The 11,551-nt window shown below is 36.7% G+C and overlaps 1 protein-coding gene across 1 annotated transcript; it reads right to left on the reverse strand.

The window, feature by feature from the left end:
* Positions 1-4,203: 4,203 nt before the first annotated feature.
* Positions 4,204-6,587, reverse strand: LOC121772725 (heavy metal-associated isoprenylated plant protein 33-like). The gene is made up of 3 exons (XM_042169925.1): positions 6,251-6,587; positions 5,798-5,873; positions 4,204-5,700 (listed from the first exon to the last, which is right to left on the reverse strand). The coding sequence occupies exons 1-3, from the start codon at positions 6,278-6,280 to the stop codon at positions 4,289-4,291; spliced, it is 1,518 nt and encodes a 505-aa protein (XP_042025859.1). The 5' UTR covers positions 6,281-6,587; the 3' UTR covers positions 4,204-4,288.
* Between the last annotated feature and the right edge of the window lie 4,964 nt (positions 6,588-11,551).

Raw genomic sequence — 11,551 nt, forward strand, 5'->3', positions numbered from 1 at the left:
CGTGACCCGCAGGGGGGACGATACCGCGGACGATGAGTGTTCCGACGCCATCGTCCGCGGACGATGCATCGGGCATCGTCCGCATGGCTACAGTGGCGGACGATAGCCCGCCCGATACATGGGCCGGACGATATTTTTTACTTTTGTGTTTAAATTAAATAATTAATTAAAAATAGTATGGATTATTTCAAAACCTTTATATTGTTGTGATGTCATGTTAAAATATTGAATCGAAATTTGGACTTTAAAATTTGATTTTGTATTGTAAAATTTGTAGGTCGAATATAATTACTTCTTTCGTGTCACTGGCATATATTTTTTCTTTTTAAAAATGTCAAATTGTAAATGACGTATTTCAAAATTTTAGGTGAAGATTTACTTTGACAAAATCTGTGTCCTACGTTGAATATGGAGCGCAAAAACTACTACTCCAAGTCTCCAACAATAATTCTGAAAATGGTAGTAGTGGAGTAGTATGTACTAGTCGGGTGACAAGTGTCAAGTACGAGAGGCGGGTCCCACTAAATTCACTGTCTGATTAGACAGAAGAGATGGGGCCCACGATGAGTATGTCCGCCGATGGCCAAACATTGTGGTGTCGCCCGCACTGGAATATCACTACTTTTGATGCTCTCTTCTTATTTGTTTATTTTTTTGTGATAAGACTATACCAAATATCCTGCAAAATTTCTGTGGAGCCTCAACGCCGTTAGATTTGACGTTTGATTTACCTCTTTAACGAGCACTTCGTCTCTCTCTCTAGATTGTCTCCGTCCCATTATATACTCACTCTGTCCCATTAAAAATGAAACGGGTTCCTTTTGGATTGTCCTATTAAAAATGAAACGTTTATTAAAATGGAAACGTCTTTATCTCTACTTTTCATCTCTCTTACTTTATTCTCTCTGCATTAACTCACAAAATATTACTCCCTCCGTCCCGGGCTACTCACTCATTTCCTTTTCGGCTCAAAGATTAAGGAATGAGTGTATAGGAAAGTCAAAAATGACGGCTGTAGGTGAAATTTTTTACTAAAAATGGAAAGAGTGCAAGTAACTTGGGACGCCCAAAAAGGAAATAAGTGCGAATAGTGCGGGACGGAGGGAGTACTACATAAAAACTCGTGCCGATTCCCTAATGTTGCATATTTAAGGGGACGGAGGGATTATTTTTTAATAAAAATTAATGATATATACAGAAATATCATAATCGAAATATAAAAGTCATTATTGCAATATATTATAAAATGACTTGAAAATCTGGGACAAAAGCAAACAAACAATTTGAAATTAATCCATGATTTATTTTTATTATAAGACTTCAAATTATTTTCGTTTTTGGTTGGTTTAGTTGATTAACAACTCAATTCGAGGTTGTAAATGTGGTATTCTTCCTCATTTCGAATAATAACAAAACTTATTATTGTAAATAACATAATTATCAAAATCTGTACTATACTCTTATTTAGTATTCTGACCTTTTTCATTAAATGTTCTTAGCCATCAAATTACACATATTGAAAAATAGAAATACTAAATACTAAACTTAGTAGTCATATTAGTCAAAATACTAAATACACAGGTGCAATTCAATTGTACTCGAGAATAAAGTATTATACTATTAATCACTAATAGGAATAAAATGGAAAAATGTCATAATTGCACTCTTAATTTTGGATAGAGGACATTTATTAGTGAATAAGAAGATAAGACACATATTTAAAAAGTAACCGAGTATAAATTTTAAAGAATATTAGTAAATCAGAGTATATTAGGAAATGAAAATTCGATTTATGTCTTGTAAGAAAAAGTTGATGATTTTGGGAGCGACAAAAAAAGAAGTAAATGACTTTATTTTCGACATGGGTGGAATATTATGTTTGTATCACACAACAATCTCTTATTTTTCCTCTAATAATTAGTCAATCTTTTTCTCAACTAGATGGTGTTTGTTTTCATTTTCAAATAGAACTATAGGAGTATGTGTTTTTTAATTCTCATGTTATCATGGAAATTCAAATTGCTTTTATTCTTTTCTAATACTTAACTTTTATATTATACTTATATCAATATTATCCTGGAGTATATAATTGTGTAAATACTTAGTAACCACATAGAGGTGTATTTGATATTTATAGCATAAGCCTGTATTAGTTTAAGTAGAGCAATTTAATATATTAATCAAACATATCGGAAATGTATATCTATAGTGTGTGTTTGTATTGATTTAAAGATATCGAGTTTAAATCTATCGTGACATGATTATTAATTTTTGCATAATCAAAATAGAGCGATTTAATATCGTAATTAAAAATATGGGTTCAAATTTATCGCGACGTCCATGGATGATAACATCACATTTAATTAGGTCCCACTAGAAATAGCATAAAATATCTTCGAACTTTTTTGAATGATTTTCATTTTAAGCATACTGGATTAACATTTAACACTACTACACCTCAAATTTAAACAAGGTGGAGCATTAATTCAAGAATAATAGATTTTATACTAATTAAGTCATGATACTAGGACGCAGATAAGAGCTCAAAATAAAAAGTTACAGCTAATTAAGATTTCCATTCTAATCCAAAGTGTGCAAAAAAGGAATTACAATTAATTGATGTTTATCTACTAATGTAGACACTATAATCTACTGATTCTTCTGCCAAAATGATTAATATTTTCGTTTTTTCTTTATTTTGTTTTTTCAATATAGTTTCAGATAATATTCCCAAAGATTTTGTGATTAGAAAATTCCAAAATTGTCCTACATGACAAACAATTCTAATGTGTAACGATAGTGATTTATCAATCTTCTCCATCTCCAATCAATAATACAAACTTTTTAGGAAATTGATGTTATTTTTTTCCAAAATTTAAAAGTTCAGACATGTCACCACCAAAGTCACCATCTATTATCTAAGAAGTAAGAACTCAAAAAAAAATCGATGTAATTCACTAATTAGACTATCTATATAGACACACAAATACTATCAATATTTTAAATAGATACACAAATTGAGTGTGGATGCCAGAGTCAATCAGTGAAAGGACTGAATGTTTTTTCATGAAATTTGGTACTACACTATACCCCACATCACACTCCACAAATTCATAATTCAATTGGCCACCACTAAACGTTAAATCCTCCACTAAAAACGCCTAGTCAATGTACATAATCATTCATTTTCATTATCTTAGAGCATCCACAACGGTGGCGTCCGTCGCCACGGCTGTCCGTGCCGCTAGCACGAACGCTACCTGCCGCCGCTAGTACGGCGCTGCTCGATGCATCGATCAACGTCGTGCCAGCAAGCAGCTGACGTGGCGCACTAGGATTCGTCAACGGCATAGCCGTTGTGTTTAATTTTTTTTAATTAAAAAATAGGTTTTTAATTAAAAAAACCGATACAAAATAAAAAAAATCACTTCACAAAAAAAATATATCCGTTTATAACCGTTTTTTCCACTTTTTAATTTTTTTTTCATGATATTGAGTCTCAAAAAAACAATTGGGGTTGGTGCCGCCGGATGCGTTGTCTTCCTCGGGTAATATTAGCCAATAATCATGTAATTTTTAATTTTTAGGAGTTTAATTATGTAATTTTTAGTTTTTTAATTATGTAATTTTTAATTTTTATGATTTTAATTATGTAATTTTTAATTTTTAGGATTTTAATTATGTCTTTTTTATTTTATTTGTAATTTGTAATATTTATTGTGGTTTTTTAATGAATTTTAGTATTATGGAAATGTTTTTGTGTAATTGAATTTTAAATTAATTGTGCTCGTCCTTGCGAAAGAGCACAGCTGTGGGTGTTGTGCTCTTGGCAGAGAGCAGACAGAAAAAGTGGGGTCGGGCCTACAACCGTGCCGCTGGCAAGAGCATGGTTGTGGATGCTCTCATGACAACAAATCTAAATTTAGACTATATTTTGAATCAAATACTCTTCAACTTGGTCAATTTTATACCACACATACCCCTATTGAATACTAAAAATCACGTGAAGGCAGTGTGAACCATAAATTTAGAGCAACATATAGAAATCACAATTTGTGTGCAGAGAGATAGAAATGAACAGGTAGATGGGGTTTATTTTATTTTATTTTATTTTCTTCCCTTGTGCATTATTTTTCTCAAATCCCATCCTACTTTTTGGCATTTCACAAATCATACACCTAATAAAAAAAGAGAGGGGACATATAGAGAAGAGAAGCGAACTCGAAGTAAAAACATTTCCATGTGTAGTAGTACTATAACAATTAAGCTCTTGATTCATCAACCTCCCTCACATCACACTACAACTAGAGGTGTTCTCATCACTGAACATGGCATACTGATCGGCCCGCTCGCCGGGTGGGGGAGGGTACGGGTATGGCGGGTATGGCGCCGGCATGTAGTTCACGGCTGGGGGAGGCCGCGCGTACATCATCGGCTGGAACCTCTCGTTCCCGTTCGCCCTCTGCTGGTTCATCATCATGGCTGCTAGCTGCTGCTGGTAGTAGGGGTTGTTGCCACCCCCCGCCATTTGGTCAGGCTGCCCACCACCTGGGAAGTACCCTGCACCACCGCCGCCGCCACCACCATGAGCTGCCGGCAACCCTTGCACCGCGGCAAGGTTCCCCATCTGCCCCATTGGTGGTAGGTTTCCCATATGCCCCACATTACCACCCATAGCCATCATGTTAGGCATGCCATGAGGTCCATCACTCATTTTCTTGGCCCCATTGGGCATGGAATTGTGCCCGTTTCCTCCACCTCCACCTCCACCCCCATTTTTATTTTGGCCACCATTGCCTCCACCACCACCACCACCATTCTTTCCCCCCTTCGGACCACCACCACCACCACCACCACCTTGATTCGGGTTCCCACCACCACCCTTCTTCCCACCACCACCACCACCACCGTGGTTCATTTGAACAGGAATGCTACCACCCTCGCCCCCGCCTTTCTTCCCATTCCCCGCAGCAGCACCACCACCACCACCACCACCACCAGGCTTCATCATCTGAGGGAGCTGGCCATTCATCTTGTTCTGCATCATCATCCCGGGAGGCATCTGCGGTCCTCCACCACCATGGCCGCCCCCCATAGCCGCCTTCATCTTACTCATGGCCGCGTGATCCATCTCATCATCATCATCAAAATCATCTTCATCATCATCAAAATCATCGTCATCATAATCATCATCATCGCTCAAGTCCTCCTCCTGAGGCAGCTTGAACTTGACCGACTTCGCATTCTGCTCCTTCCCACCATTGCCGGGTGTCCCCATCTTCACATCCTTCATAAACTGCGGCATCATCTTCATATCCTGAAACCCCTTCATCTGCTGCAACTGCTGCAATTGCTGCTGCAGCTGTGGATTATGCCCAGGGGGACCTCCACCACCACCTCCTCCTCCTTTGCCTCCACCGCCGCCCTTTGGCTGATTGTTAGCACCACCACCACCCTTCTGGCCTTGCCCTTTACTCCCACCACCACCGCCACCACTTCCACCTTTGCCACTGTGGTCGATTTGGAGATTCTTGAACTGGTTGTTGAGCTGGTTTTGATTGTTACCGTTGGAGGGCTTTGCACCCCACATCTCAGCATGCTTCCCATTCTTGATTAGCTTCTTAATCAGTGTGTTTGGATCAACATTCCCAGAAACAGTCACCTTCCCTTGCTCTGAATCTATCTTAGTAGTGTATACACCTACCACCAAAACACCACATTAATTACCCCAATTCCTCTCCAAGATTCACACACACTCAACATAAATTAGTCAAGAAATACAAGGTTGTATGTATACCTTCAATCTTCTGCAAGATTTTCTTCACTTTATGCTTACATCCATCACAGTGTATATTGACTTTAAGAACACAAGTCTGCAAGAACAAGCAACCAACCACATAGAAACAGCCACTTCAATTAGGATAAAGATTGCAACTTTAACATTTTTGAGCCAAATCAGACCAGGAAAACAAGAAATCAACACTGAAACAACACAAAAATCAAAACTTTATCCCAACGAAAAAGTCCATTTCAGTGAAATCAACACAAAACATGAGTGACTGAGAGAGAGAGAAACGGCACTGAAAATCTTGAGTCCCTAATACACTGAAAATCTTGAGTCCCTAAACAAGAAAAATACTGAATGCACACGCAATACACCTCTCTCTCTCTCTCACACAAACACACAAATACACACACACGAGCTCACCATTTATCAAGAAATGTGTGTAAGAGAAAAGAAAGTAGGTACCTGGATCTTCAAGAACTCGTCTTTACTCATTTTGCAGCACAAGCAACACAAATTACAAACAGGGTAACGCAGTGAGAGAGAAAGAGAGTGAGGTAGATCTGAGTGAAAAACAGTTTCAACAAAATGATGTGCAGTCCCTTCACAGAACTCACCAAGAAGGAAAAAGGAGAGAGAAAAGGAATTCAGGCCCTGTTTGCAAGCCACATTAACACTTGCCCTGCTGAATTCTGGACTACCTCCATTTCAGAGTTTGGGAGAGAGAGACTGTTGCAAAGGGAAAACAAAACAAGCACCCTCACTTGTCTTGCTTTTGGAGCTTTATTTATGGTTAGCCACTTTTTTTAATACTACTATTATTTTTTTAATAATAAGGTGGTGGGGATGATTATTACTGCATAAGCCACCTTTTAATCATATTATATTTATTTTATTTTATTTTTCCTTTTCCCCCACTTTCACAGCGGCTTGGCTTAAATCGTTTGGCTGGTTGAGCTAACCATTGTCAGATTATAGATGATACAAAACGATATCTGCTGAAATATCTGTATAAATATTTACTACCGTCAGATTGAAGTCAGATTTTACCCTCTTCAAAAAGTGGTTGAAGCAATAAATTTGTTTATGGAGTATATTTTTGTCATTCATTTTGTGCTGTTTGAGTTGACTATAATGCCCTTGATCTTTTATTTATAATTTGAGTATATTTATTTAATACACTATTGCCTAAAATAGAAAAATAAATAAATGTAAATTTAAATCGTCGACATTCTGTAATAGCAAATGTAAGTATTATTTCATGGACTATAAGTTAGGCATGTCAAAATGGATATTGGATATTGGATACCCAATATCCAAATCGGAAAAAAGTCAAGTAATTGGATACCCGAAACCCGATTTTTCGGGTACCGGATCGGGATAGGGTAGTGAGAATTTTGGATGATCAGGTATCGAGTTACCCGAATTATCTGATTTTTTAAAAAAAAATTAATAAATTATGTTTTTATTATAGTTAAATGTAATTTAATTTCTTAATTACGTGTGGATGGATGAAAGATGTTAATATGTCAATTTCTTATTGGGGATGGATGAAAGATGAAAAATGTAATTAAATTTCTTAATTACATGTATATGGATGAAAGATGTTAATATGTAATATAATTTCTTAATCTAATTTATTTCCTTATTGTGGATGGATGAACGATGTTAATATGTTACAATAACTTATGAATTTTGTATTTCTCAAAGTTTGTAATTATTTTTCTCTTAAATTCGAACTATTACAAGAATTTTGTATGTCTAAAAGTTTGTACTTCTCTTGAATATTACTTCAACTTTGTATTAAATTCGAACTAAATAATAGTATTAAATAAATTGTAAAACTTTGTATTAGTTAATTTTCAAAAAAATTAAAAAATAAAATAAAATTATAATTGGGACTGGATTCCCAATTTTTTGGGACTGGGTACCCGAAATCAAATTCGGGTCGGGTATCGGATATTGGATTTTGGAAATTTCAGGGTCGGGTACCCAAAATTTTGGATCGGATATCTGCGGATACCCAATTTGACAGTACTAGATATTACCTAGTCAAAACTCTTTCATAGTTTCACTTCACTTATATTTAAATTGTGAAAATTTTATTTTTAAATTTGTTGTCGGTTCTGTAAATTTTGAATTTATTGGTTTGACTTTGCTTATCAGATTATATAGTTCGACGATTTATTTGGTCAAAGAATTTTATGTCATATCCATAGATAAAAAAGTAGTTACAAAATTTTGCTTTTTAATGAAATAAGGATTTTTGGTTAATTGAGTTAGTCCCATTGAATTACTGATTAGATCTATACACTTTAATGTATTATTTGGTGTCAAAGAATTTGTCAAATCTATAAATAAAAAAGCTTGTAGTATACTTTTGGATATTTATGAAATTAGGATTCTTGGTCAATGTCATGGGTCATGGGTCAATCCAATGAATTTCAAACTAGGTTTATACACTTTGATATATTGTTTAATCATGGATTATATATTTATATGTCAAACCTATGGATTAAAAAGTTATTGTACGATTTTGGTTTTCATGAAAAAAGAATTCTTGTTTAATTGGGTCAGTTCATTCGAAGGGCAGAGCGGTATTTTATTGGAGAAGGGGTAAAAATATAATGCATAAGAAAAATTTATACATTTGAGAAGGAATATTTAGTGTGGTTGAAGTATATAATCAAAATTTTATATATAAATATATAAAGAACGGTTTTTGGCTTTAAAAACTAAAAACTTTCCCCGAATTACAGTTTTTTCCCACGAACTATGAGATTGGAATTTAAAACCACGAACTTTCACTTAGTTCGCTATTTCCCCCGGCGGGTCAACAGCCAAACCCGATTTGTCTATGTATCAATTTTAATCCTATTTGTCATTAAAGTGATTAGTTGGATCCTATATTGAAATCTCGACGGGAATTGAGATTTCTGTCACAGAGAGAAGAGACATAAACCCTAAATTGATATATATTTTAATTTAATTGAAACTAAAAAACGACGTCGGTTTATTGTTCTGCCGGAGATTTTGCCATGTCACGCCTCCGGCGAGCCACGTAGGATTAGTTTTTGCTGGAAATGTACTGGGTCGGGTCGTACGGAAAATTTGAAACACCTGGTAAAGTTCATGACTTTTCATGCAACTTTTAAAGTTTACAGGAAATACCAAACTATTTGAAAAGTTGACGACTTTTGAAGCAATTTACCATTTTCTAAATGTGATTGAGTGTAAAACGACGTCGTTTAAGGGTCATAAAACCGACGTCCAACTCATTTTTGCGGAAATTTGATAAGAGTATTTCCCTTATCAAGATGCCAGAGAGGATAAACAAGAATTCCCAGGAGACGGAATCTCGTCGACAACTCAAGTTTCAAATAAAATGCACCAAATAAAACAGAAAGAAGCATAAATTCATATATTAATTCATTCGTTGATAGAAAGGAATAACAATGACACCTATTTATAATGCTAATTACCCTAACTTAAGGAACAAGAAAATATCCTAAACATATATGGAAAAGATATGACAAATCACTAATTAACTAATTAATAAAGATATGCACGTATCAACTCTCCCACGGTTAAAATCCACCTTGTCCTCAAGGTGGAACCATGAAGCAACGATGAGCGTCGATGAATCCTCCTGGGTCAAACATACACCGAATAGTTGAGCATATCCCTACATCATCTTCCACAAAAATCATCAAATGTGGACCAATGTGGTTGCCAAAATCCAACGCCAAAACAGGACGTTAGTCCACGCGTTCAAGAATGCCCAAACATGACCCGTTATTGCTCGCAGGAATCCACCGTGCATCGTCGTCGAACGATGACGATTGATGATCAAAACTTGTAGCATTAGCAGCATGTAAATCCACATAGATATAGGCAATGTCATTCTGTACTTCATCACCAGATGTGTTCACTTCGATTTGCCCCTCCTTGATAGAAAGTTCGTTCGGCTGAGACTGGGGTTCAACTGCTTGTCTCACATCTCCCTTCCAATTCTGTTCCGAGAGTTCTACCACTATTGGAAGCATATCATAGTCTCTCTCACAGTCCGTTAGGTCATCATTTTCTTCTGCTTGTTTGGCCAGAGCTTCTTCAAGTGACTTAGATAGCTCCTCGACTTTATCCAGAGATGCTGTCAGGGTTGCGTTCAGGGCAAGAACAACAGGAGGCGGAGACGATGGTGCGCAATAGTTGTGCGAGCAGGAGGGATGCTGCGGCTGTAGGTGCAGCGGATATTCTGATCGCGGCAGTGGCGACTGGGACATAAAATTCGTGGGCTGGTAGTTATACTGCCACGAATGGTATCCGACGTAGGAATTTTGCAGCGGCGCGTATGAATCTGAGTATGTGTAACGCTCTTGAGGGACAGCGGCTGGAACCGGCCAATTAGGATGCTCGTGGTAGGAATACGCTTGACGCAGCGGGACATAGGGTGGCGGTGGATTCAGTGGTTCGGCGTAGAGACTTTGTAGTAGCGCGTACGAATCCGTGTAGGTGTAGGACGACTGCGGCTAGTCGGTTTGGTGGAGTAGGCTAACGGAGGTAGCGTCTAATGTTAGAGACGAGAACTAGAATTGCGGTTGTGCAGTGGGGTATAACGGGGGTCCGTCGGGTGGGTCAGGTTCTAGGCGCAACGGAGGGAGCGTGGCTGCTGCCCTGTGATCATGCTCAACCAATCGGGTCTCTAATCGGTCGAGCCAAGCACGAATATACTCCAACGTTGCTGCTGTTGAATTCAGTTGCAAGCCTTCGGATGCTTGCGATATCTCCGACCACGAACGAAGATTGACTTCGGCCATGAGTTCGAAGATGAAAGCACCAATTTGATAAGGGTATTTCCCTTATCAAGAAGCCGGAGAGGATAAACAAGAAGTCCCGGGAGGCGGAATCCTGTCGACAACTCAAACTTTAAATAAAGTGCACCAAATAAAACAGAAAGAAGCATAAATTCATATATTCATTCATTCGTTGATTGAAAGGAATAACAATTACACCTATTTATAATGCTAATTACCCTAACTTAAGGAACAAGAAAATATCATTAATAAAGATATGGGTCTTCCAAAGATATGCACGTATCACTGTCCATGTCGTGCTACAGTATTATATAGTAAATTGATAATGGTAGATCAACCAAGAAAGCGAATGTTTTTAAAATTAGAAAGAATATTCAAGGACGTGACTAATTTCTAGAGTTTTTTTTTCTGTAGTAATAGCCGAAGAGACTAATTAAGAGTACATAAAAATTAACCGAAATCAAATGATAAATTAATAAATATATCCTCCAGCCAACTAAAAAGTCCTTAGTCCAATCAATTGGTTTTGACAAAAAATGGTTAGTTAATAATAGCAATCAATCAATTCCATCCATTTTCTGCAGAGACATGTTACTATAGATTCTTTATTAGTGTAAAATCGAAACCAACGTAGGTGGTGGCAAAGAAAGAGGTGAAAATTTGGAAAGATTTTAGGGAAGATGTTGCTTATTTTAGACTATGATTTTGATGCTTAAATAATCACTAATAAATAATAATAAGTCCTTAAAAACTAAAAAAGAATTGCGTCAAAAGGATTGAATTCATAATAAAGCGATTTGGATGGAAAAGCTAAAATAGAATAACAAGTAAAACGGGACAAAGCATAACGAACATGAAAAATAGCTACTCCTAACTTGATCCAAAATTCCACCGCATTCTTAAATTAATTTTGTGCAATTAAGGAACTTAGATAAGAGGATACAAAAAAGAG

This window comes from Salvia splendens, chromosome 16, assembly GCF_004379255.2.
Source record: "Salvia splendens isolate huo1 chromosome 16, SspV2, whole genome shotgun sequence".
In the NCBI taxonomy this organism is placed as follows: domain Eukaryota; kingdom Viridiplantae; phylum Streptophyta; class Magnoliopsida; order Lamiales; family Lamiaceae; genus Salvia; species Salvia splendens.

Excerpts from the sequence above, each read along its gene's own strand:
- LOC121772725 (XM_042169925.1), bottom strand. The coding sequence starts at position 6,280 with ATGAGTAAAGACGAGTTCTTGAAGATCCAG. Across the intron at positions 5,874-6,250 it reads ACGAGTTCTTGAAGATCCAG|ACTTGTGTTCTTAAAGTCAA; the intron begins GTACCTACTTTC and ends TTGTTCTTGCAG. Across the intron at positions 5,701-5,797 it reads AATCTTGCAGAAGATTGAAG|GTGTATACACTACTAAGATA; the intron begins GTATACATACAA and ends TTTTGGTGGTAG.